Source organism: Myotis nattereri, assembly GCF_964212035.1.
Source record: "Myotis nattereri genome assembly, chromosome: 9".
NCBI classification, from domain to species: Eukaryota; Metazoa; Chordata; class Mammalia; order Chiroptera; family Vespertilionidae; genus Myotis; species Myotis nattereri.
This window is the reverse complement of record NC_138084.1, coordinates 3450772-3476699: the sequence shown is the minus strand read 5'-3', so window position 1 is coordinate 3476699 and position 25928 is coordinate 3450772. Positions and strand designations below refer to the sequence as shown.

The following is a 25928-nucleotide window of genomic DNA, read 5'->3' as shown; positions in this document are numbered from 1 at the left end:
GCGATCACCCTGGAGGTGCTGGCGGGGCAGAGGGCGGATAAAGGCAGGCGCCGGGCGAAGCAGCCACCACCTCGCGCTCGGGACCCGCGCCTGGGGATGGGCGTGCGGCGGAGGCCCCGCCCCTGTCCCGCGCCGGAGGCCCCGCCCCTGTCCCGCGCCGGGCAGTGCGCACGCGCGGGGGTGGGCGGAGCTGCTGGGGCACCGCCCACTTCTGAGTACGTCGACGGCGCGCCGCGCGCTTGGCCTCATAAATGCGGTGGCGCGGGGCGTAGGGGCGCTGCGCCGGGAGGCCCTGGGCATTCTGACGTCTGGGGGCGTCGCGGCGCGCCTGAGCCCGTCCTGCTCCTCGCTGTGCCATGGCGGACGGAGGGAAGTCCTACAACGGTGAGTGCCGGCCCGGCTCAGAGGCGGGGCGGGGCGCCCGGGTCCGGGGGGCGGCGTCGGCCTAGGCCGCAGCCCGGGGGCGGGAGGCCGCGAGGAGCCCGCGGGGAACGGTGGCGGCGCGGGCCGGGGGCGAGGCAGCCCGGGCGGCCTGGCGGGACTCGAGGCGGGGGGCGAGTTGTTGACTCGGGGATCCGGCGTTGCGAGCCGCGGCCCCGGCGGTGGCTGGCGGTGCGGCGACGCGGTTCCTCTGAGCGCTGGGCCGTGGCTCCCTGTCATCGCCGCCGCGGCCGGACTCTCTGATGTGAGTCAGGACCCGCTCGGCTGCCTGCGCCCCATTATCTGTCGCGTCCAGTGGCCTTGCCCCGCTTCCTGCGGCTTTGACTTCGGCAAAACAATTTACTTAACACCCACCTCGGCGCTGGACCGGACCGTCTCCTGGGCCTGGGTGGCGGCCCTGCTGGGCCCGGGCGTGGGCTGAGCTCGCTGGCAGCCCAGGCTGGAGGCCGGCGTGGCTACACCGGACTTGAGAGTTAAGCTCGGCCGCGTTTCCACCCCCTAATGCAGTCCAAGCAGCCTCGGCCGCCAGAGTTCGTGCCCTCGTGTGTGTGAGAGTGTGTGTGTGTGTGTGTGTGTGTGTGTGAGTGTGAGTAAATGTGTGTGAGTGTGAACATGAGGCCGTGCACGTTGTGCCTGGAGGGAGCATCCTAGTGCCTGGCCCGGAGGAAGTTCTCTAGCTGGGCCTTCTGTTCACTTACTCCTTGTTCTTGAAGCGCACGGGCCGCAGTGCCGCGTGAGGCCCTTGGGGGGTCCTGGGTCTCTGAGGACCCGGGTTCGGGCTCGCTGTCCCTGGAGCCGCAGCTGGGGTTGTCTTCTGGCCGAGGAGGAAGGGCTCCCTCCGAGGGGCGGTTGGAGATCAGGCCGTAGAGACCTCGCGTTGGCCGTGCTTGTCGGCATTTGCTGGGCGGAAGCAGCTGTTGGCTGGAGCCGCTGTGCGGGTGGTGGCTGGGGGGTGGGGGGCTGCGTGAAAGCAGGTTTCAGGCGACTCAGGTCTGCGTGTGTCCAGTTCCACTTTGAATCACACCCTCCCCGTCTGCTCCCTTCCCTGCGGCTCCGGCTTCTGCTTGTTTTTCAGAAGCCCTGCAGCCTCCAGTGGCTCCCCGAGGCGGTGGCCTCACAGAGGGGTGCTCTCTCTGGACAGCGAGGGCCTGCGGGGAGCGAGGCGGCGGTGGTCACAGCAGGGCAGCTAGACGAGCGATGCGTCTTCTAACTTGTACTGTTTCCCACTGCAGAGCACGATGATCGCGTTAGCTTCCCTCAGAGAAGGAAGAAGGGCCGGGGTCCTTTCCGGTGGAAGTGCGAGGGGAGCCGCAGGTCTGGAAGAGGGGGTGCCGGCGTGCGGACGCCCCGCCTTGAGGACGATGACAGAGATGTGGCGATGAGCGATGCCCAAGATGTTCCCCGAGTACGATAGTAAGTGGGCAGCTTTCGCGCAGCCTCGGGGTCTACTGCTCCCCTCAGAGACTGAATGGTGACCTCCCTCCACCCCTCAGGCCGTCAGTCACGGTCCATGTACTGAGCCGCCTTCAGTACGTGCTGCTCTTGCCCTTAGGGGTCTGACTTCAGTGACTTCCTTTACACAGCCCTCTTACGCCAGGTCATCTCTCTTCTACCTACCAGAGTGAGAAATGCCAGGGCCAGCCGAATGGTTGAATATTCGCGATGTCTTATTCTCGGCTTCCCCACAGCACCCCCTATGCTGCGCGACCCAACCGGCGGGTTGATAATTGGCATGATCGAGACCGCATCCATGTTACTGTGCGGAGAGACAGAGTTCCTCCACAGAGAGGCGGGGCTGGCAACAGCCAGGATGGGGCCTCGAAGAGCTGGTTCAAGATTACAGTGAGTATCTGGGAAGCAGGTGGTGCAGGGGGAGTGGGGGCTGGGGGCTGGGCTCAGAGCGAAGGTGTTGACTCTTCACACCACAAAATTAGTCCTCGCAGCTGTTTACTCCACAGTCAGGTATCCATCCTTTCTCCTAAGGATCAGTATCTGAGAGCAGCTGGTTCAGAAAAGGAGTGGAAGGGACTGGCAGGATTGCCAGGAAAGGAGAGGCATCTAAAGGGAAGCGTGATGACTGGTTGAGGGGTGGTGGTGTAACTCCTGGATGTCTCCGTTTGGCTCAAGCTCAGTTGTGGGGGTTGGGGTCTCTTAACTTCTCTGGGGGGCAAACAAGTTATAGGTAGTATCTTGGGACTTTTAGAATCAAGCAATTTGATTCTTTTGAAAATATATACTTTTTATTGCTTTCAGAGAGAAAGGGAGGAGGGAGAGATAGAAACATCAGTGATGAGAGAGAATCATTGATCAGCTGCCTCCTGCAACCCCCACTGGGGATTGAGCCCACAACCCGGACATGTGCCCTGACGGAATCAAACAGTGACCTGGTTCATAGGTCGACGCTCAACCACTGAGCCATGCTGGCCAGGCAACAGTTTGATTCTTTTGATGAATAATAAGTATAAACAGATAGGAGGGAGATTGAGAAATCCATGTCTGGCTTGAGTTAGAAAACCTTTAACTGATGTTTTCTTTTTATTGTTGTTTTGTTGGTTTCTTTGTTTTTTGGTGATCTCCTGCTCAATCACTGAGCCACACTAGCCGGGCTAACTGGTGTTTTCTGTAGAAAATCTTTTCAAGCTTGGCAAGCTATATGAAGGAGCACTAGATTGGATCTGCTCTTTAGCCTTAGTTACATGTTGCTCCCTTCTCTTTCTCTCATGTAGATTCCTTATGGCAGGAAGTATGACAAGGCATGGCTCCTAAGTATGATTCAGAGCAAATGCAGTGTCCCTTTTACCCCCATTGAGGTAAGATCTGGCCCGAGTGGCTGTGGGAGGGGCCAGGTGGGCCAGGGGCTCTGGGCTCCAAGTCAACTGCTCTTGTTTCCTCTTGCAGTTTCACTATGAAAACACCCGGGCCCAGTTTTTTGTTGAGGACGCCAGTACCGCCTCTGCATTGAAGGCTATCAACTACAAGATTTTGGATCAGGATAACAGAAGGGTGTGTATAAAGGGCTTGGCTGGAGGCAGGGACTGGTACTCAGGGTCCGGGGTCTTTGTCCTGGGACTTAGGCTTCCCTAGAGTCCACCCTTCCTTTATGTCTTCCCTGCAGATATCCATCATCATCAACTCCTCTTCTCCGCCCCTTACTGTGCAGAATGAGCTGAAGCCAGAGCAAGTAGAGCAGCTAAAGGTGAGGCAGCTTCAAGTCACACGTGTTTCCTCCCCAGTCCTAGCAGTTCTCATATCCCCGTGCCCAACCTCCCCCCGCCCCCCCAAATACACAACCCCAGTAACCACTGGAGCCTTTCTCTTCCTCTGCAGCTGATCATGAGCAAACGATACGATGGCTCCCAGCAAGCGCTTGACCTCAAAGGCCTCCGTTTAGACCCAGGTATTGTTGGCAGCAGTTCTCAGATAGGTGTGGGAAGAGGGGAATCTTTCAGGCGGGAGGTTGGAGAGTGGTTTGGTGCTAATGCTGGCCTAGGCAAACCCTCTCACACTTGCCTTTCTTTCCTGAAGATTTGGTGGCCCAGAATATTGATGTTGTCCTGAACCGTAAAAGCTGTATGGTGGCTACCCTGCGAATCATTGAGGAGAATATCCCTGAGGTGAGGCCTTTGCCCCGTTACTAGGCAGGAAGAAGCAGGTGGGGGAGAGAGTGGTTCGGATGCAGATGTGTCTCTGATCCCCTCTCTGGTGATGCTTCCTCTAAACTCTTCTCTCCCACAGCTGTTGTCCTTGAACTTGAGCAGTAACAAACTATACAGGCTGGATGACATGTCCAGCATTGTGCAGAAAGCGCCCAACCTAAAGATCCTAAACCTCTCTGGGAATGAGGTGAGAATTGAGACCTGCATGCGTTGTGTTTGGGGTAGGCAGAGGGTGAAGAGGACTTGCCTGGTGGCGGCAAGAGGCAGAAGAAGGAATTGAAGGGATGAGGACGGAGGCTGGGCACTAGTTGGCTGTCTTACTAGGGTCTCTTTCCTGCCTTTTCTCCCGTCCTTTGCAGTTGAAATCTGAGCGGGAATTGGACAAGATAAAAGGGCTGAAGCTGGAAGAGCTGTGGCTCGAAGGGAACACCCTGTGTGACACCTTCCGAGACCAGTCGACCTATATCAGGTCAGTTGTGGCCTCTGCCTCCCTCCTGGGGACCGTCACCCCTGGGAGCCGAGTTAGCGCACCCTGACCAGTGCCCGTCTGCAGCAGATGTGCAGCCCTGAGCTGGAACCACCTGTCCATTGGGAGGATCACATGTGCCTCCTTTTTGTCTGTCTATATGTCCCAGCTTTGTCCACATCTCCTTTCTTTTTTCTTTTCTTTCTTTTTTTTTAACCTGACTACTTGTTTGCTGGTTCTATGGGCTTTCTCCTTCTATCCTGAACACAGCCTTTTCTAGAATCTCCCTACCCTCCTGTTCCAGGAAGGGCACCTCCCTTTTCTGCCGTGACTGGAGGTGTCTGGTATATGCCCCATACGTGGAGTTGTCTTGTGCCAAGAGCCTGACATCCTGGGCTGAGAAAGCCTGTCCCGGGCCTACATGCTGACAGGCCGTTCCTCCCTTGTCCTGTGTTGGCCCCTCTTGCCCTTGTGCCAAGAGGGACCCTCTTCTCACAGTCCATTTGCCCACAGCTGTTGCCTGGGCTTTCTGTTCACGCTGAGGTTGAGGCCTTGTGGTGGCCGGTGCCATGGATCTGTCTGTCTCTCGCCCAGTGGTGTGAACTGGGCCCTCCCTGGAGAAGAAACCTGGGTTCCCCAAGATATGTGACCAGAGCCGGGGCCCCGCCAGCAGGCGAGGGGAGCCCAAGGCAGGTGCTGGGCGTGGAGGCCACGGGGGCATAGGCTACCAAGGAGACAGAGCTGAACCTCTTGCAGGAGGGCGCTGCCCCTCCCTCATTCGCACACCTCACATCACCCTGCTTGGCCCCGGAGGATGGCTGGTTAGCCAGAGACGGGTAAGATTCCTCAGGGAAGGAACAACCTAAGACAGGCACAGTCGCAGAGGGGCCATCAGGAGACAACTTGGGGGTCAACAGAGGTGGGGCACAGACCCTCACCCCCCCAACTTTGCAGAGGCCTGAACCCTCACCCCTTCTGAGGGAGGTCTCCTGCCCCCATGGCTGCTTCGCTTCCCACGCCCAGCTCAGATCGGGACCCAGGTAAAGACAGAGACTGGCTGACAGCAGCTGCCCTCTCACTGCAACAGCACTTGTTTTCCGTTTCTACCTTGGACCACAGGGGAAGGGGCAGCTGAAGGAAAGGGCTGTGTCAGGATGCTGCCTTCTTCCCTTTCTTCTCCCTTTTTTCTCTGAACACTTCCATGCCTTGTAGTTCTTTTGCTTTCTCTTCTTTTTCTCTCTACTCCCCTATATCTCCCCCATCTCTCTCTCTGGCCCTGTCCCAGCCTACCTTTCTCTCTGTCCCTTCTTTCCTTTCCCTCACTTCTTCCTTGGCCTTCCCTCTTGATCCCCGCCTGGCTCATCTCCCTGCCCCAATATCCTGTGCCATCCCTGTGGTGTGTTCTGGTCTTGGCCACAGCCAGACCTGGCAGAAGTGATGGATACCTCTTGAGGCAGCGGAGCCCCTGGGCTCCCACCCCATTCCCTCCTCCCGGGGCTGCACAGGTGAGTAGGTAGAAGGTAAGGGGGCAGGGAGGGAAAGGAGGTCCTGGGCTTCAAGCCTGGGCTGAGAGAGCTGCTCTACGGCACTCGGGGTCAGGCAGAGAAGAGAGTCAGCCTGCAGGGAGTCATTCTGGGCGCCCCGGGTGGGGAGTGGGGCCATGCTTCTTGGAGCTCAGAGGCTGGGAGGAGAGGGGAGGAGGAAAATGGGATGGGCTGCCCCTCGGGCGTTGGTGTATTTGCTCCTAGAGCAGCCCAGGAGGCACGGTGGCTCTGAAGCGTCACTGACTTCTGTCCCGTTCTTGACAGCGCCATTCGCGAACGATTTCCTAAATTACTACGTTTGGTAAGTTTATAACTTTTTTAATGCTTTTCTAACAAGCATAGTACCTCTCACCAATGTCTTGCCTAACGTGATGGTATGACCATTAACTTGGGGACATGCAGCCCTTTGAAAACCCAACAAAAGTACTAGTATAATCCTCCTTCCTGGGAAAATGCTTCTTGACAAAATGGCATCTGTCAGGGTTCCATGTCTCTTACACTTGACCTCTGTCCCCTTACTCTCAGTTTTTCACCCAGCCTTTTTTATTATTCACCCAGCCTTTTTTCTCCATTTCACACTCCCACCTCACTCTCTGTAGGATGGCCATGAGTTACCCCCGCCAATTGCCTTTGACGTTGAAGCCCCCACGATGTTGCCACCCTGCAAGGTGAGACGAGGGGACAGAGCTGGGACTTGTGTAGGGAGGACAGGATCAGTGACGCAGTCCTAACACCTGTTTGATCCCAGGGGAGCTATTTTGGAACGGAGACCCTGAAGACTCTGGTCCTGCACTTCTTGCAGCAGTAAGTCCCCGGGCCCCGGGTTTGGGGAGAGGTGGGCTGGCCTCAGCACAGCTCGCTCTTGAGAGCTGTTGGGTCCCTTTACGAAGCACAGACCTGCCCTTTTGTCCTCCCCACAGGTACTATGCCATTTATGACTCTGGAAACCGGCAGCGGCTCCTGGACGCCTACCATGATGGAGCCTGCTGCTCCCTAAGCATCCCTTTCACCCCCCAGAACCCTGCCCGGTAAGAGTCACATCTTGGAACCTGCCCCGGACCAGGTTTCTCGATAGATCTCGGCTGGCACCTACTACCGCCCACACTGCCTGACCACCACCTCCTTTTCCTCTGATTCCCAGAAGCAACTTGGGCGAGTACTTCAAGGATAGCAGGAATGTGAAGAAGCTGAAAGACCCGAGTAAGTGTGTGAAGTGAGCAAAGCAGGATGGGAGAAGGGAATGGGAAGGAGTCGAGGGCTGTGCAGTGCATGGCAGCCCCTGACCGTGGCCTCTCCTCCCCCACAGCCCTGCGGTTCCGGCTGCTGAAGCACACACGGCTCAACGTGGTGGCCTTCCTCAACGAGTTGCCCAAGACTCAGCACGACATCAATTCCTTCGTGGTCGACATCAGTGCCCAAACGGTGAGCAGGTTTCCTCCCTGACAGCCTGGAATTGGGGAAGGGGCTGTGCAGAGCCTGCATGGTAACTGCTGCTTCTCTTTCAGAACACGTTGCTGTGTTTTTCTGTCAATGGCGTCTTCAAGGAAGGTGAGCATCTTGGGAGTCCTGTCTTCGGAGCAGTCCTTTCCCCAGCTAGTCTTCTCAGTCTCAGCTCCCCAGCTGTCTTCTCTTCCCTCCTCTTCCCTGACCTTCTCCTGTTGTGCCCCCAAGCCATCTTCATTGGGCCTCTCCTCTCTGCCTATCTTTTCTGCCTGGGATGTGGGGAAAGCCTGAGGAATAGGAGGACACAGGCAGGTCTGAGCTTCTGTCCCAGCCTTGGTCCCATGTGTGAGCAATTTACATTCCTACTGAGCCTCAGATTCCTTCTTTGCAAAGGGGGTTAGTAACAGCCATCTCCTGGGGTGCTGTGGAGTGACCGAGAGAGTGACACAGGCTTGTCACACACAGACTGAGTGGGCAATAGTGGTTATTACTGTCCTTTCTGGCCTCACACTCCCCAGCTCTGCACAAACATCATTCCCTTCTGGCCCCTGAGGGTTCTGTGTATCAAATGCAACAATGTTTTGAGAAGCTGTTTGTAAACAAAGTGTGAGCACCTCTCAGGCCATTGTTGTTGTTGCAGTGGATGGAAAGTCTCGGGATTCTTTGCGAGCCTTTACACGGACGTTCGTCGCTGTTCCAGCCAGCAATTCAGGGTGAGTGTTGGGCTTATCAGATGGGCTTCTAGTCCCAGTGCTGTGGGAATTGGAGGGGCAGGGGTAGAGTTAGTCCTCCGGGTATTTTCAGAATTTCAGGAAGGCAAGGAGGAATCAGAGTAGGAGGCGAAGAGCTTGCTCTGGAGTTGGACTGACTGGGCTTTTCAGCCTGCTCTACCACTTCGCTGTGGGCCAGTTTCCTCATCTGAAGATTGGTGAAACTATTCACTTCCTGAATCTGTTGTGAAGACAGGTGGGAGGCAAGAACTGTCTGTGGTTTGGGCAGAATGTACAATTCTGTTTGGTAGATGATTGCATCTGTGGAGTCCATGTCAGTAAAATGATAAAAGGTAATAGCTGAAAATAAGGTAATAATAGCTAAGAGTGAGAGGGGGCCTTACAGGGATTTTAGGATCTGAGTGTGAAATTTTAGTGAGAATAGGAATGATGTTGGGAGGATGAGGTTACCTGTGTGTGTTCAGCTATCTAAGGCGCTTTTTGTCCCCAAGACTGTGCATTGTAAACGACGAGTTGTTTGTGCGGAATGCCAGCCCTGATGAGATCCAGAGAGCTTTCGCCATGCCCGCGCCCACGCCCTCCTCCAGCCCGGTGCCCACCCTGTCTCCAGAGCAGCAGGAAATGCTGCAGGCGTTCTCTACGCAGTCTGGCATGAACCTCGAGTGGTCCCAGAAGTGAGTGCTGGGCATGTATACAAAGAGGGGCAAACTGAGGTAGAGCTCATAGTGAATAAGGAGTGCTCCTGAAATTTTAAAAGTCAAATTATTTTTATTGCTTTAAAAAAAAATAAGAGCCCTGGCTGGTGTGGATCAGTTGGTTGAGCTTTGTCCCATGTACCAAGAGGTCGCTGGTTCAGATCCCATCAGGGCACATGCCCAGGTTGCAGGTTCAATCCCCAGTAGGGGCATGCAGGAAACAGCCTGTTGATGTTGCTCTTTCAGTAATTAATGTCTGTGTGTGTGTGTCTCTCTCTCTCTCTTTCTCTCTCTCTCTTTCTCTCTCTCTCTTTCTTTCTTTCCCCCCTCTCTTTCCCCCTCCCTTTCTCTCCCACTTCCCCCTCCCTTTCTCCCTTCCCCCCCTTTTCCTTCCCCTCTCTCTCTCAAATCAATAAAAACATATTTTTAAAAATTTTTTGTAGCCGAAACCGGTTTGGCTCAGTGGATAGAGCGTCGGCCTGCGGACTGAAAGGTCCCAGGTTCGATTCCGGTCAAGGGCATGTATCTGGATTGCGGGCAGCTAATAGATGTTTCTCTTTCATCGATGTTTCTAACTCTCTATCTCTTTCCCTTCCTCTCTGTAAAAAATCAATAAAATATATTTAAAAAAAAAATTTTTTTGTAATGGCCTATGAAAAAGTTTCCCACAAGTATAAATTAGCATAACAAAATTTAAAGCCAAAATGAAGTCCCTTTATATGTACTGTTGTGCAACTTTTTTTCCTTATTCCGTGAACATCTTCCACTATCAGTATAAAAGCCACCTTAGTCTTTTTGTTTTTAATTTCAGAGCGAGGATGTGAGAGAGAGAGAGAGAGAGAGAGAAAGATCAATGTGAGAGAGAAATATGGATCGGTTGTCTCCTGCCCATGCCCTCAACCAGGAATTGAACCAGCCACCCTTCGGTGTATGGGATGATGCTCCACCCAACCAGGCCACACTGGCCAGGGGGTAGTCTTGATAGCTGTTTCATATGTATTCTTTTGTGTCCATAGACCACCGATACACATTTGGATTACTCTTCATTTGTATTAATTGTGCAAGAATGTATATAATTGTGGGAACTTGGGCAAGTGTTTGTATAGTGTGGATTTCGAAGTGGCATTTAGTGATGAGGGTGACTGCATTTTGGTTTAATGGAGGTGGCCTTCCTTTCTCACCCCAGGTGCCTGCAGGACAACAACTGGGACTACACCAGGTCTGCCCAAGCCTTCACTCATCTCAAGGTCAGGTTTGGGAATCACGCACGAAAGCGGGTCTCCGGGCCTTCGGGAGGGTGGGGGGCGCGGGGGGCCTGGCTCTGCTGACCTCCCTGTTCCTCCAGGCCAAGGGTGAAATCCCGGAAGTGGCGTTCATGAAGTGACCCTGGCCGCCGGGCCCCTGTAAATAGCCCCGGATAGCGACGTCTCCCTGCCTGGTGGTCGGCGCTCCTCCGCCGGCCAGGCGGGGACTGGGACTGACGGAGGAGGGAGCCGCGCCCCTCCCGTCCTGCCTTCCCGGAGCCCCGGACCGTCTCCAGAAAGTGGAGCCCCACTGGGGCCCGGAACCCAAGCGCCGTGTAGAACTGACACTAACGACCCGAAGGACTGAGGTGCTTTGTGCCCTTCACCCCAGGATCCCGCCTCCCCGACTTTTTAAGATAAAGAGTGAGATTGTATTTTGTGTCGCGTTTTGCCTGGTCTGTGGTTAAAGGGAAAGCGGGCTGGGACGGAGGCCGCCTGCCTCTCGGAGCCAATGGAGAGGCTGGGGGCGGGCCCCGCCGGCAGGAAGTCCCGCCCCGGAAGCAGGCCGCGCTTCCATGGCGGCACCGGGGCGGCGGTGGCTGCTGCCGCTGCTCGTGGCGGCGCGGGGCTTCCCCGCACGCCGAGCCCTGCACGAGTGGGCCCCGGCGCGGGACGTGCTGCTCTTCGAGCACGAGCGGGGCCGCTTCTTCGCGGTCCTGGGGCTCTTCTGCGCCGGCCAGGGCGTCTTCTGGGCCTCGCTGGCGGGCGCGGCCCTGGCCCGACCCCCGGTCCCCGCGCGGCCTCCGGATGCGGCCACAGACCCCGGCCGTGTGGACGTGCGCTCCGCGCTCTGGCGCTACGGCCTGGCCGTGGGCTGCGGCGCCATCGGTGAGGAGCTGGGCCCGACCCTCCAGGATGAGCGGGGGTGGGGGGCAGGCCGCCCCCAGTGGGAGTGAGGGGCACCGAGCCCTGGGACAGACAGGCCTATAGGCTGAGGCCGGCCACTCGCTGTGCGATCTCGAGCAAGTTACTGCGGTCCGGGCGCTGTTTTCTCATTAAAGTGGGGCTGGGCATCTCTTAAGTAATGTTGGGAGGAATGAGCAACCGAGGATCTGGGGTCTGTAGATGTCACGTCTTTTACTCAGTGCACGAGGGCTGCTGCCCGCGCCCCCGGAAACCCTTCACCCCACTCCTCCTCCTGCAGGTGCCCTGGTCCTGGCCGCCGGACTTCTCTTCTCCCTGCGCTCTGTGCGGTCGGTGGTCCTGCAGGCCGGAGGCAAGCGGGTGACCCTCACCACGCACGCCCCCTTTGGCTGGGGAGCGCAGCTCACTGTTCCCTTGAACCAAGTCTCCTGCGTGGCCCACCGGGGTGAAGTCCCGGCCGTGGTGCCTCTAAAGGTCAAAGGCCGACGCTTCTACTTCCTCTTGGACAAAGCTGGATATTTCCCTAACACAAAACTCTTTGACAACACTGTGGGTGCCTACCGCAGCTTGTGAAAAAGCCACCTCGGGACACGCCCCCTCCAGGAGGGGAACAGAAACCACCTTTAGGCCCTGCCCGGTGTGGCTGGGTTGCAGCATTGTCCCAGTGCATGGAAAGGTCTTGGGCACGCCGGTGGCTCAGAGGTTAAGCATCAACCTATGAACCAGGAGGTCCCAGTTCAGTTCCCCATCAGGGCATATGTCCGGGTTGCAGGCTCATGCAGGAGGCAGCCGATCAATGATTCTCATCATTGATGTTTCTCTCTCTCCCTTCCTCTCTGAAATGAAATCAATAAAGATATATTTTTAAAAAGGGAAGGATCTTGGGTTTGATTCTAATCAAAGCACATGCCCAGATGTGGGTTCCATCCCTGGTTGGGGTGCATAGGGGAGGCAACGGATATTTCTCTCATTGATGTTTCTCTCCCTTGCCCTTTCTCTAAAATCAGTAAAAACAAATCCTCAGGTGATAATTAAAAAAACACACAACTGAACCTTAGGGGTGGGGTGGCAACCAGAGTAATACAAGGGGGCCCAAGGTTACATAGCAGCAAATAAAAGTCATTCCGAGGGCAGACACCTGAACGTGCTCTTGACCTGTTTAGCCTTTACTCTTTCCTCCCATCCATCTGCCTGCAGTGCTCTCATACTAAGGACTCGGCACGAAGATGAAGGAAGTCATATAATAATATTCTGGTACAAAAACAGCTGTAAGAAGAGGTGGAGGGGGGCTGTCTTCATGTTTCCCTCTTCGAGGGAACTGAGGCTCTCAGCATCACAGGGCCAAGGGGGGCAGGAGGACTGCAGGCACTCGGCCGGGAGCCAATGGCTGCAGGAAGCGCTTCAGGAAGGGGAAAGGCGTGGCCCCACCAGCACGTCTGTCTCAGAGCTCCATTCCGGGTCCCCCCTCTCCAGAAGCCGGTATGGGGTGGCTTCAGACTTCAACTGCACGACCTGGAGCACCAGGACCACACACCACAGTACCAGATTGACCCAGGAAGAGTTCTGTGGGAGACAGGGACAGGTGTGAGGAGCAGCACCTCAATCCGGTTCCGCCCGCACACCGCTCTGAACTGCTGGCTGCCAGGCGGCCAAGCCCTTCGGCTCTTCTCAGCCTCACTGGTGGGCACCCCTAAACCTATACAGGTGCCTCTACGAATCTGCGTATCCCTGGGCCTCCACTCAGTCCTTCATATCCCAAGACCTCACTTCAGCATTGTGTAGGTTGGAGTAAAAATGTAGAGCGGTTCCAGGGGGTGTCCATGGAATTTTCTGGGCTTCAGAGCAGCTGTGAGGTCAAAAAGACAGTTGTGAGAAAGGGGGGGGATATATCCCAAGTAAATACTCTTGCACCTGAGCGCCCTCTGAGATGAGAATAATCGACTGGGATGAAACGGGAGTACAGGACGCCCTCTGCAGAGGGAAGTCGGCCCCAGGGGTCAGGCTTCCCCCATCTCCCATTACCTAATGGTAGCGTTCTGAGAGATGATGGAGTTGCAGAGAGAACTGGTGCCAAACCGAAGGACACAGGCCGCCACTAAGACCAGGAAGGTGGCCACAGCCGAGATGGCCAGCGCAATGCGGAGCCCTATCCGGCCTCTATGAGGGAGAGAACAGCCTTGTGGTGGCAGCGGGACTCCCCCCACCTCGCCCCTGGCCCTCGGAGTGGGAGAGTCACCTTTGGGAGTCCTCGATGCAGCTGCTGTAGACCCAGAAGAGCAGAAGCAGGAGACAGTAGAGGGCCAGGAGGCCAGAGGCCCCAGCCACAAAGTAGCAGAGGGAGGGGGCTGAGCCCCTGGATAAGGCCAGGGAGGAGCGGTTCAAGGCCGCCACGCCATACAGGGGACAGCGGCCGCCGAAGGAGCCCTGCGGAGAGAAGCCGCTGAGTGCTGATCTCCGGGGAGCACCCGGGATGCGACTCCGGGCAGGTGCCGGGGTAACCTGGGCCGGGCCACCCCAGGGAGCTATTTGCAGTCAGTTCCTCTCTGGGCCACGAGGCCTGCTGGGGTGATCACGCCCGCGGTGGCCAGAGGATCGGGAAACAGGCGGTGGTTACACACTGAGCTGCTCCCAGCCCGGCCTCCTGTGTTCCCTAACCTGAAGCCTGTGCCTGCTTCCTGGGGTTCGGGGGCCTGTGTCCTGGCGAGCCCTGCTGCCTGGGGCGGAGCGGGCACAGCACCGGCTGGTTCCCTGGCTCTTTCCCCATCGCTGTCACTCCCGCTGCCCGTGCAGTCACATGGCCGCTGGTCGGCCGCCCCCCCTCCCTCCCCACCCCCGCGTCCTCTGGGCGCAGCTCAGCACCTCGCGTCTCAGGTGCGGGCGAAGGCAGGGCCTCGCCGATTTGTCTCAACACCCGGGGGAGGACGCCCGGGAGCCCCCAGGTGGGGCCGTGCCTGGTGCCCAAGACACGCCCGAAGGCGGCCCTTTGGCAGCAGAAGGATTTAGACTCGACCTGGGAGGAGTCGCTCAGGGCCGACACTGGCCGCGGCGGCCCGCCGGCTGAGCGTGTCTCGGGTTAGAGCGGCCCGCCTCCGCCGCCCCCCGCCCGCCCGCACCTGGGTCCGGGTGAGCGTCGCGGCCGCCAAGGCCCCGCACAGGAAGGCGGCGGCGAACAGCACGAGCTCGACGCGCTGCAGGCAGGGCAGCGCCATGGCTCCCCGGTCCCCAGGAAGCGCGGCGGCCGCACGACCGCCCAAGCCCCGCCTCATCCGGCGCGACCACGAGCGGAGACTGGAGACTCAGCGGGCGGGCGGCTTTATTGCGGGCGGCGCCGCTAGAGCGGCAGGTACAGCGAGTAGTCGGCGAGCGCCCAGCGGCGGGCCGGGCGGCCGGTGCGGCCGATCATGGGCAGCTTCTGCACGTAGCGGGAGGCGGGGCCGGGCCCGCAGGGCGCGGGGAAGGCGGTCTGGAAGCGGCGCCCGCGGCAGCGTCGCCCCGCCTGCCGCCCCGCGATGATGAAACGGAAGTGGGGGGCGCCGCGCGGGGCGAAACGGCTTTTCTGGAAGACGTCGCGGGGGCCGGGGCCCTGCTGCCGGGGCGCCCCCCGCGCCCGGTGCACGCGTGGCAGCGGCCTGTTGTCGGAGGCGGCGGGCGCGGGGGCCGCGGGGGGCCCGCTGCCCCGGGGGCTCTCGTCGCCCGGCGGGCTGACCACGGCGCTGGCCGTCAGCTGCGGCATCTTGCGCACCGAGTCCGGGGCCGCCGCCGGCTCCTTCTTGTCCCCGGGCGGCCGCGGGGTCGTGGGCGAGGGCTGGCCCGTGCCGAAGCGGGTGGCCAAGCTGTCGCCGAAGAAAGCGTAGAGCTCCCGGTAGATGTCCGCCAGGGTCACCGGAGGGCCAGGTTCCGACGGCCCCGCGCCGCCCGGCGGCAGCGGGAGGCCCGACCCAAAGCCGGGCTCGGCGCCGCCCCCGGAAGGAGACTCCTGCAGGAGGAGGCTGTCCCAGGGCAGGTCGTCGGGGCGCCGGCACCCCCTGCCGCCAGGCCCACTGCGGTGGGGCTCGGCCGCCTGCGCCTTCATCTTCAGCAGCCGCTCCACGGCCACCTGGGGGAGAGGACAGGCTGTGCGGGGGCCACGAGGGCCGGCCCGCGGGGTATTGCGGGGGGGGGGGGGGGACGGCGGGGGCATTGCTGGAGGGCTGGCCAGCGGGATATTTCAGGGCGGGATGGGGGGGACGGCGGGGGCATTGCTGGAGGGCTGGCCAGCGGGATATTTCAGGGCGGGGGGGGGGCCCGGGGGCATTGCGGGATATTGCGGGGGGGGGGCCGCCCGCTCACTCACCAGAATGGCGCCGTAGACCTTGTGCCCGTCCGCTTTCACCTGGGCATTGGATACGGAGTAGTCATCCAGCACGGCCTGCAGGTTCGTCCAGTAGGTGGACAGGTGTGGGTACAGGACACGCTCCACTGCCTGGAAGAGAGAGGGATGCACAGGGCCTCTTGGTGGCTGATCGCCTCCAATGCCCTTTCCCATGAAAGTCCTACTTTTACCCCTGATACTGGACAGGGCTCCCTCCTAAATTCCCTGCGTGGCATCTCAACCAACATTTATTTGGAACCTACTGTGTGCACAAGCCTTCACTGAGCCCTGGAAATTAAGATGGGTACAAAGACACAATATAAAGCGATCTGCTACAACTGACATGCGCCGCGTCACTGACATGAGGGCCAAGAGGGTATAAGTGATGGCCAGGGCTAACGGGAGGAATTTAGGTGCCAACTGCTCCCTGTACACCCAGTACTGTCCTCGCCTGGATGTGAACGGGGTCTCGGCTCAAACCACAAAAACAAGTCAGAGTCCTGGACTCCTGATGACAGAATTTTAAATCCTGAAGTCAGTTTGCAGAAAGCAACTGAGACTTCACAGCGGAGGTTATGTTTCTGTGGGGCTCTGATGGGTAAGAGCCTTTGGTGAGTCATCCACAGCCTGAGGATCTGAAAATACTGACAGAACTGACAAGCTCCTAGAAAAACATGACTTGCTGCAGACAAGAGCTATGAAAGCTTAAAAAATTTTGTAACTGCAGTAATTACAAATCTAACGACAAAACACCACGCCAAATTTGACAAAGTCTACAGACACTCAATGAGCATCTCAATCTTATTAAACCAAATATAAAAACGGAATACCCTCCCCCATTCTGTAAAGCCAATGTAAACCTGGCCCTAAAACCACACAAGGACAGTACATAAGCGAACACATGGCTAATTTCATCATGAATGTAAGGAAATCCTTTAAAATGTTAGTAAACTCACCAGTATATAGAAAATGCACTACATTCTAATACTGTTTAAAGAGTATGTACCATGAGCAAATTGAGTATATCCCAGAAATGTACATATGGTTCACTAAGAAACTCTGTCTCTAAGTCTGCCCCCCCCCCACCCCGCACTAAGACTGGGCAGCCACTGAGCAGATGAGACTCCTCGAACCCCACTCCCCCAGCTCTGCAACCACAGCTGACAAACCCAGTGTGGCTGAGACTGAGGGATTTGGTAAGCTGAGACTGAAGACAGAAATGCAAGAGAAAAACCCACTGCCTTCAAAAGAAAAGAACTACTGACAGGAAAGGCTGCACCTGCCTCTCCCATCCGCCCGCCTGGCTGGCAGGGAAGGAAAAGAACTTGCATGCCGATCAATGATTCTCCCTCATCATCGATGTTTCTATCTCTCCCTCTCCCTTCCTCTCTGAAATCAATAAAAAAATATATTATTTTTAAAAATAAAGAAAATAAATAAGCACTGGCCTGTGTTGCTTAGTTGGTTGGGGTGTCCATCCTGTACATGGAGAAGCCGCGGGTTTGATCCCCAGTTTTCTCTTATCAATGTGTCCCTCCCTCCCTCCCTCCCTTCCCCCTTCCTCTCTAAAAAAATAAATCAATAAAAATATATTTTTCAAAAACACAAAAAACTTACCCCCAAAATATAACAGGAAAAAACAGAAGTATCTAATACATTTGGACATAAGCATAAAAACAGTAAAAGGCTATCACTGAGCCTGGCCTAGGCAAGAACTCAGTGCACAGCAGCAGCAAGCACACACCATTTTTATGACAAAAGACACACAGGTGCCATTTTCCGAATGACGAATGGCAACTGTAAAGGCGGTGAGAAGGGCCAGGTCCTCACCTTCCAGCCAAGGGCATGCAGCCCGACCACAGCCCCGTAGTGAGAGCAGAGGGGCCGCACAGGGTCTGCCAAGACCTTCTGCAGGGACAGCAGGATCTGCTGACAGAGGCCACTGACAAGGTCCCCATGAGTCCTGTGGGAGCAGCAGCCGTCAGAGGGGCGGAGGCAGCGCCTGCCCAACACGGTTCCAGTCGCAGCACACGGAGAAACCGGCACCTGCCCAGCCCTGGGGGGGTGAGCGAGGGGCCAGGGGAGCTGCCCGGGACCTGAGGCCGAAGGACCAAACCTCGGTATGTTGTCATCCACCTGTCGCATCCCAGTGCACCACGGCACACTGCGCGGGAAGCTCCCAGGGAAGGGGCTCCCCACCTCTCAACACACGGCCTCCAGGGCAGAAGGGACCCCATCTCCTCCCCCAACCCACTCAGCTCTGCAGGCCCCACCCTGGACTCCGCGCTAGGCCCAGTGGCTACCAGAAGATGTGGCTGAGGAGGAGGGCGGCCCCATCCCGCAGAGTCCAGTGGTCATTCAGGGGGTTGATGGAGGCAGCCAGGGGCTCCAGGACGCAGTAGAGGACACTGCCCACCAGAGAGCGGACATAGGGCCCCAGGCAGAGGTGCGGGTTCCGAACCAGGCTCCGGGCCACTTGCAAGAGCCGGTGCAGCTGCTCCAAATCGTGGCTCACAGACTTCACCTGTTGGGGGAAGAGGATGGCTGAGGGGCACAGGAGGGGGCCCAGGACCCTGCATTCTGATGGCACCGTCCAGGAGCCCCACATGCCGCTGGGTCACCGCCTCCCACCAACGTCCTCCCGGCCCCGCCTGCTCACTCACCCCGCTGACCACATACACGAAGTACGGCAGGAGCGCTGCGATCTTGGAGTTGGTCTGCAGGTCCTGGAGAGCAATCTGAAAAGGAAGGGGCAGCCTCACTGGACCCACCAGCCCCAGGCAGAACTGCCTTTTTATATATATATATATATTGATTTCAGAGAGGTAGGCAGAGGGAGATAGAAACATCCATGATGAGAGAGAATCATTGATTGGCTGCCTCCTGGACACCCCCTACTGGAGATCGAGCCTGCAACCAGGGCAGGTGCTCCTGATGGAATCGAACCTGGGACCTTTCAGTCCGCAGGCCGACACTCTATCCACCGAGCCAAACAGGCTAGGGCAGAAGCCAACTTTTTTTTAAAGGACAGTTTAGCACTGACGTATTAAAGTTTTAAATGTTTACACTTTTTGATTCAGCAATTTAACTTCTATAAATTTAACCCACTGCCGAAACCGGTTTGGCTCGGTGGATAGAGCGTCGGCCTGCGGACTGAGAGGTCCTGGGTTCGATTCCGATCAGGGGCATGTGCCTGGGTTGCGGGCATATCCCCAGTGGGAGATGTGCAGGAGGCAGCTGATCGATGTTTCTCTTTCATTGATGTTTCTGACTATCTCTCTCCCTTCCTCTCTGTGAAAAATCAATTAAAAAAAAAAATTTTAACCCACTATAAAAGAAACCCATACACAGCACAGTCTGTACTGATCAAAAATTGCCACCTCCCACAAAAAAAAAAAAAAAAAATTGGCCCCAGCTGGCATGGTTCAGTGGTTGAATGTCCACCCATGAACCAGGAGGTCACAGTTCGATTCCTAGTCAAAGCACCAGCCTGGGTTGCAGGCTCAATCCCCAGTGTGGGGTATGCAGGAGGCAGCCAATCAAGGATTCTTTCTCATCATTGATATTTCTACCTCTCTCTTCCTCTCCCTTCCTCTCTGAAATTAATACAAATATATATTTTTTTAAATAATAAAAATTTAAAAAATTGAATGCAACCTAATGCCTTTTTTTTTTTTTTCATTTCACTTTTTGTTGTTGTTGTTGTTAATCTTCACCCGAAATATTTTTCCATTGATTTTTAGAGAGAGTGGAAGAGAGAGGGAGAGACAGTGAGAAACATCGATGTGAGAGAAACACATCGACTGGTTGCTTCCTGCACTGCGCCCTGACCAGAGCCCGGGCCAGGGAGGAGCCTACAACCAAGATACATGCCCTTGACCAGAATCAAAGCTGGAACCCTTTGGTCCGCAGGCTCTATCCCCTGAGGCAAACTGGCTAGACTAGAGCTTCATTCCACTTTGTTACATTTATTGGGGTGACACTGACCAATGAAATTACATACGATACATCACCTGTGATACCCTGCATTGTGTGCCCACCACCCAAAGTCCAATCTTCCAAGATATTTTTAACTGAGAAAAGCAGCGGTTCTAAAACCAGGCGTCTCGGTAGAGCCCCGTGGGCTTGTACTAGAGCAGTCACTGTTTATACACAGACAGAAGGTGGGGGTTCCACAGGAGACTCTCACTTCCTACTTTGTATGTCTTTATGGTACAGTAGTTCCACAATAAACATCTGCTGCCATTACTTTTATACGCGGAAAAAAACACATTAAATGAAGAAAATGTTGTTACCCAGCACCTCCGCCACCTATGCCCTCCAAACCCCTCTGGATACAGTCCCAAGGCTGCGGCTGGGGAAGCAGACGTCAGGCCCGTGGGGAGGGCGTCGGCTCCCAGGCCCGCAGCTGGCCCTGCCCTGTGCCCGGGGAACAGGAGCCAAGCCTGTGAGGCAGGAAGGGATGGGAGCAACATTCCTCATCTTCAAGGGAAAAACAACAGCAGCCAGAGACGTAGAGACGTGGAGGATGGAAAACCCTAAAGCAGAGGCCACGTGGTGGAGCAGCCACCAAACTACCCTCGGACTTGGACAGACAGGACTCACGGGCACTGCCCAGCAGGCCTCGGAGCCCCAGAGCCTAAAGCGGCAGGGGCTGGTCTGAGGCCTGGGGAGGTCTCAGAGCAGGCCTGGCTCCCTCTCCTTCCTCTGCTCCCGACCGCTCACCCCGACCACCCCGATCTCAAGTCCAGGCAAAGGAGTTGCAGTGTTGATGCCCCTCTTAGCCCCAGGCCCACAGACACTCCGAGAGTGGGCTCTGGGACGAGGTGTGGGGAGGCACCCCGGGCCCTGCTGAGCTGCCCATGCCCTAAGGATCAGGGCTCCTCCTGGCACAGGAGGGGCGTCGGCACTGGAGGAGGCCGGGCTCAGAGCAGCACAGCCCGGGAACAGCTCCCACACACGGCAGCCGTCAGTGCGCAGAGGACAGGGAGTAGGCATCCGAAAGAACTTCATGGGAATTCGGAAGCTGGACTTGGTGTCCCGAATGGGGGCCCACGCACTACCTTCATCAGCTGTGGGTCGTCCCCCAGGACAGCGCGAGTCACTTGCTGGTAGTACTTGAGCAGGTCATCGGTCAGTGAAGACACAGCGCTGGGCACTGCGAGACGATGGGCAGGAGGTGGTCAGGGTGGAGAGCCCAGCCCACTCTCGGCCTCCCTTGCCTGCTCCCCCACAACCACCATCCCCCCCCGCCCCCAGGAGCCTGTTCAGACAGGACCCCCAGAGCACAGAGCCGCCAGCCCCGCTGAGCTGCCTGACCTTGCAAGCTCTCACCACTCTGTGCTCTGCCCCCACCCCTCCTCTGCCAGGCAGATTCCTGCTCGGCCCTTAAGCCCCACGCTCTGCTCAGCAGGCCCTGGAAGTGAGGCACATGCCCCAGGGACCCCGCGTGCTGCTCAGACTTCCGTGCTCGCACCCAACACGCAGCATCACGGCTGGTTTCAGGAATGAGCCCCCATCTCCAGTGCTGAGCCCTCTGGGCAGAGACCAGTGTCCACTCAGAACGAGGTGTCGATAAGTATTTGTGAGCTGAAGTCTCAGGGGTGTAGAGGCACCGCCCTCAGCTCCTGCGGGAGGAGGGTTTGACCAGGGGGCCCGCTCCCCACTGCGCCCCTTACCCGATCCCTGAGGCGCCAGGTTCCCTTTGCCGTCCAGGTAGGAGACATGAACTAGAACCAGAGCAGAGAGAGGGCTCGGCTGGGGCTTTGCCCTGGTCGCGCCCCCCCACCCCCAGTTGTGCTCCACCCACCAGCCAGCCCAGCACCACTCCCCTGACAGCCCCGCTCTCGCCCGCTCCACGAGGGACCTGCATTCACCTCTCACAGCCGTCTCGGCACAGCCTTTGGGGATGTTGGTGGCCAGGGCCAGCTCCACCAGGTTCACCTCCCGGTCCTCAGGGAAGTAGAGCTCCCCCTCCCTGACGGGGCGCAGGGGCAGTGCCTCCTGGGCTCCGTACCCGCACACAGCCTGGCAGAGAGAGCGGAGAGCAGGCTGACCGGGCGGAGGGGGCTCTCCCGCTGGGCAGGCAGCCTCACCCGTGGAAAGGCCAGAAATCCTGAGAAAAGGCGGGGGGGGGGGGGGGGTGTGCCTGGGGCTTTAGACCCATCACGGGAAGCGTAGCTGAAGGATCCAGTGCTCACTGGGTCAAGATGGAGAACATGGGTCCCCGTCCCACATCCACAGGGACTCTGAGTCTCCGCCCCCACCCCCCTTCCCCACCCCCCTCCGCCCACCACTGTCCTCCCTCCTCCTCACGCTCACCCAACTGTGAAAACACTACTGTCTTCTAAACAAGACCTCCCTCCCCTGACGCCCTGGCCCAGAACAACTATCAGGACAGACGCACCCACGCGGCCCAGGCTCCTCCGCCCCCACTATGCTCTCCTCCTCCCAGCCGGCTACTCCAGCCTCCTTTGAAGGCCCAGCTCAAGTCCCCTCTCTTCCCAGAAGCCTCCCTACCCCGCCCTGTGCAGCTCTCCTTTTCTGAACTGAGACCGGGGCCTGCGCCCAGCCCTGCCCCGCAGTGTGCATTCGGGCTTCATGCCTCAATGTGCTACCAGCCCCGAGTGTGCGTGGCCCGAGGCGGCTCCTGCGGCTGAGCCCTGCACCTGCCCACGCACCTCCACGCTGCTCCACCGGAGGGCCCTGTTGAAGTCCTCCACGGTCAGCTTCCGCCGTTTGGTGTGTTTCATGAACTGAGAGCTGTTCTGGGAGGGGAGGGGCAGAGTCAGGGGATGGGGAGCAGGGGGCGCGGGCCTGCGGGGCACAGAGGCAGCCAGGGAAAGAGGCGGAAAGGATGCCAGGCCAGCCATCAGAAAGCCTGGGTTCCAGCTCTGCCGGGCTGCCAGCGGGGCTGCTGCGAGGAGCACAGGAGAAGATGCCCAGGACCGGCTCTGTCTGCCGGAAGCCCAGGTGGTTAGAAGGGGAGCCCTGGGAGGGGCAGGACTCCCTCCAAGCACAGGGCAGGCGCCCGATATGTTTGGTGAGTAAACCCCTGTGTGAGGGGGGGAGAGGGGGTAGGAAGGAGAGCTGGGGGTGGGGAGTGGGGTGCGCACCTGGGTGGCCTCTCTGAGCCGGTAGCACACGTCCTCTGCGAGCAGGGCCGCCACCTCGTCGCTCAGCTCCAGGCCCGTGCTCTCTGCCATGAGGCGCACCGACTCCCGAGGGATCTCCACAAACCGCCGCTCTTCCCGCTCCGACATGGCCCCGGTGGAGCTGGGAGAGGGGAGGGGAGGTTGGCAAAGCCCCCCATCCCCCTGAGCGCCCCGGAGCCTGCCTCCAGGCCCCTCCACTGGGTCTTGCAGCTCCGGCTCCAGATTCCCCACCCGAGGAGCCACGAAGGCTCTGAGCCAGCGTCCAGGGGAGGAACTCTGAGTCTCAGAGCAACAGACTTGAACGCTGAGAACGTGCCTGGCCTTGGGATCCAGGGGACTGGCGCCCGCCCGGCCCTACCACTTCCTGTGTGAATGTGATCCAGACCTTCACCAGCCTGAGCAACTGGTGTTCTAAATTGTAAATCAAGGTAATAATCCTCACCCTCCCCAACTCACCGGGCTGCTATGAGAACAGAATGAGATGATGTGTAGAAAGCCAGGGACCATGCCCTAGCCCAGTGGTTCTCAACCTTCCTAATGCCACGACCCTTTAATACAGTTCCTCATGTTGTGGGGACCCCCAACCATAAAATTATTTTCGTGGCTACTTCATAACTGTCATGTTGCTACTGTTATGAATCGTAATGTAAATATCTGATATGCAGGATGTATTTTCATTGTTACAAACTGAACATAATTAAAGCATCGTGATTAATCACAAAAACAATATGTAGCCCTAGCTGGTTTGGCTCAATGGATAGAGCATCGGCCTGCGGACTGAAGGGTCCCAGGTTCGATTCCGGCCAAGGGCACATGCCTGGGTTGCGGGCTTGATCCCCAGGAGGGGGCGCGCAGGAGGCAGTCACTCAATGATTCTCTCTTATCATTGATGTTTCTATCTCTTTCTCCCTCTTCTTTCCTCTAAAATCAATAAAATGTATTTTTAAAAAAACAATATGTAATTATATGTGTTTTCCGATGGTCTTAGGCGACCTCTGTGAAAGGGTCGTTTGACCCCCAAAGGGGTCGCGACCCACAGGTTGAGAACCACTGCACTAGACTGTAGGCTCCCTGCCGGCAAGGATCCTGCCTGTTTGCTCACCTTTGCATCCCCAGCGTCCAGCAGTGTCAGCACATAATACGCCCTCGATAAACACTTGCTGCAAAAGATGAAGAGCGGCTATTTTTCTACGCACATGCTACGCCTGAGGCACTGAGCTGAGTGCTTCTAGGCTTATGCCTCCACCTCGTTAGCAACAAGATGGGTGTTGGGTAAGTACTGTGTCTGTTTCACAGCCCAGGAAGTCAGCTCAGAGAGGTAAATGTCCATGGCTTCTCCAAGCTCATCCATGCAGCGAGCACCAGGTAGGGAGCAGGGACTCAAACCCTGGTCCCTAATCCTCGGGAGTGGCGGGCTGTGGGGGGAACAAGGCCTGGGTTTCCCGCGCGAAGACCTGGCGTTGCAGACCCGCCAACAGATGGTTGTTAAGTTTCTGCTCCCCCATCTGTAAAATGGGAGCATGAAGTCCAGCCCCGGGAAGGCGCGGAGGGGAGGGTCCCTATGACGTGCCCACATTCACACCCACAAAGTCCCGTCTGGCACCATCTCCCGCTCCTCCGCCTGCCCTCGGCCTCCGCAGCTACTAGCCAGACAGGTGGGGAGGCGTGGGAACTGGCCGCTACCGGCCTCCGTGCGGCGCATCCTCCCACCCAGCTGCGCGCATCCCGGACCCAGAGGTGGAGGGGTGCGGCGCCAGAGGTCAAGGGTTACCGAACTCGGGTCACGTGGTCGGCGAAGGGGGCGGGCCCCCGGCGGAGCGGGCTCGAGGCGGGTCCGAGTGCGCAGCCCGCAGCGGGGCGGGGCGAGGTGGGCCTGCGAGGGCTCGCTCACCTGAGGGCTCCGGCCGGCGAAGGTGGCTCCCGAGACCGCGGCGACAGCGGCGGCGGCGGCCCTCTCACCCCGCCCACACAGTTCCCTCTCTCCGCGCTCAGGCCCGCACTCCGCGAGCACAGCCAATCCGCGAGCACCTGGGGAAGTTCCCGCCCTCCAGGAGGCTTCCAGCCACGCGATTGGTCACTGGGAAGGGGCCGTAAAAGCCCCAGGCGCCGGGGCCACGTGACGTTACAGAATCGCGCTTCTTAAAGCAACAGCTCTTGGGCGGTTGCGGAGCCGGGGTGTATGACTTGGTGCACTTTTTAAGGAAAGCGTCCCCAGGCCCTTGGTCTCGCCTGCTCCTGAGCTTCCGAGCGCTTGCATTTATGCGACTGCAGCAAAGCTTCAGACTGGCTTCGTTTTCTCAACCTTTTAGTGGAGCTCAGCTTCCCTCTCCAGCATCACCTGCCACTTACCTTTCCCAAAAGAATGGCTAAGGCTCCCGGGTCGGTACTCTTCGCGGCCAGAAGGGTCTTCAAACCCACGTGCAAGTCCAGGCCGCCGCGCTCTGCTCATCCGGGCACCTTACCTCTTATCTTCCCCGTTCCCGCCCTATAAGCCAAATACAAACCCTCACCTACCTCGCCGACTTCCTTGACCGGTTACACGCACAAGGGCAATTCTCAATTGAGAAGCAAGGGGGCTTATTGACGAAAAGATGGTATCTGGAGTCAGACCAACCTGGGTTCAAGTTCTAACACTGCTTTTGGGCGAATTACCTAACCGCAGGTCCCCCATCTACAAAATGGGTACTAATACCCACCTCACAGTTACTGTAGGTTGAGATGTTTGTGAAAGCGCTTTGCAGAGTTGGTGGTTGAACTTTCTTTCACTCACACATCATGAGGCAGACAGTAAACTAATTAATTCCTTTATGTTTATCCAAGAAGGGGCAGTTTGCACGAGCGATTCTAGAATGGAGCTTTCTGCAGGGGAGTGAGCATGGATGTAACATCCTCACTTTCCCTCCCTCCCGGGGTAGGTGCTGCTGCCTTTAGAAAAGATCCTCAGAGACTAGAGCTGGGAAAGACAAGTGGATGTGAGTGAGGTTGCCATGGCAACGCCGCCTAAGGAGACTGCGACCCGCTGAGTTCCCTCCAGCCATATTCAGAATGGCATTGGCATTGGGAATAGTTTCATATTACGCTTGCACTTGAGCAGTGGTTCTCAACCTTCTGGCCCTTTAAATACAGTTCCTCATGTTGTGACCCAACCATAAAATTATTTTTGTTGCTACTTCAAACTGTTGCTATTGTTATGAATTGTAATGTAAATATCTGATATCCAGGATGGTCTTAGGCAACCCCTGTGAAAGGGTCGTTCGACTGCCAAAGGGGTCGCGACCC

The 25928-nt window shown here is 57.5% G+C and overlaps 4 protein-coding genes across 5 annotated transcripts; 2 read left to right on the top strand and 2 right to left on the bottom strand.

The window, feature by feature from the left end:
• The first annotated feature begins 207 nt into the window (after window positions 1–207).
• Window positions 208–10659, top strand: NXF1 (nuclear RNA export factor 1). Its single transcript, XM_081099740.1, has 21 exons — window positions 208–384; window positions 1674–1854; window positions 2130–2283; window positions 3168–3251; window positions 3340–3444; window positions 3557–3637; window positions 3769–3838; window positions 3967–4055; window positions 4177–4284; window positions 4457–4566; window positions 6372–6408; window positions 6707–6775; window positions 6856–6911; window positions 7028–7135; window positions 7249–7307; window positions 7414–7529; window positions 7613–7655; window positions 8191–8263; window positions 8773–8955; window positions 10163–10223; window positions 10322–10659. Exons 1-21 carry the CDS (start codon window positions 357–359, stop codon window positions 10358–10360), a joined length of 1854 nt encoding a protein of 617 aa, XP_080955866.1. The 5' UTR covers window positions 208–356; the 3' UTR covers window positions 10361–10659.
• Window positions 10634–12165, top strand: TMEM223 (transmembrane protein 223). Its single transcript, XM_081099741.1, has 2 exons — window positions 10634–11108; window positions 11425–12165. Exons 1-2 carry the CDS (start codon window positions 10796–10798, stop codon window positions 11715–11717), a joined length of 606 nt encoding a protein of 201 aa, XP_080955867.1. The 5' UTR covers window positions 10634–10795; the 3' UTR covers window positions 11718–12165.
• A 206-nt stretch (window positions 12166–12371) lies between these two features.
• On the bottom strand, window positions 12372–14562 carry TMEM179B (transmembrane protein 179B). The gene is made up of 5 exons (XM_081099739.1): window positions 14258–14562; window positions 13381–13568; window positions 13167–13301; window positions 12912–12990; window positions 12372–12707 (listed from the first exon to the last, which is right to left on the bottom strand). Exons 1-5 carry the CDS (start codon window positions 14408–14410, stop codon window positions 12546–12548), a joined length of 717 nt encoding a protein of 238 aa, XP_080955865.1. The 5' UTR covers window positions 14411–14562; the 3' UTR covers window positions 12372–12545.
• On the bottom strand, window positions 14476–24652 carry TAF6L (TATA-box binding protein associated factor 6 like; the record flags this gene model as incomplete). 2 transcript variants are annotated; one of them, XM_081099737.1, is made up of 12 exons in its annotated part: window positions 24541–24652; window positions 23752–23809; window positions 22611–22770; window positions 22176–22262; window positions 21372–21522; window positions 21174–21224; window positions 20559–20653; window positions 18159–18233; window positions 17799–18019; window positions 17326–17458; window positions 15478–15606; window positions 14476–15240 (listed from the first exon to the last, which is right to left on the bottom strand). In XM_081099737.1, the coding sequence occupies exons 2-12, from the start codon at window positions 23757–23759 to the stop codon at window positions 14476–14478; spliced, it is 1875 nt and encodes a 624-aa protein (XP_080955863.1). In that variant the 5' UTR covers window positions 23760–23809; window positions 24541–24652. The 2 variants fall into 2 exon arrangements, with proteins under 2 accessions (XP_080955863.1, XP_080955864.1); XM_081099738.1 differs by lacking the exon at window positions 23752–23809 and having other exon boundaries at window positions 24541–24576.
• Window positions 24653–25928: the final 1276 nt, after the last annotated feature.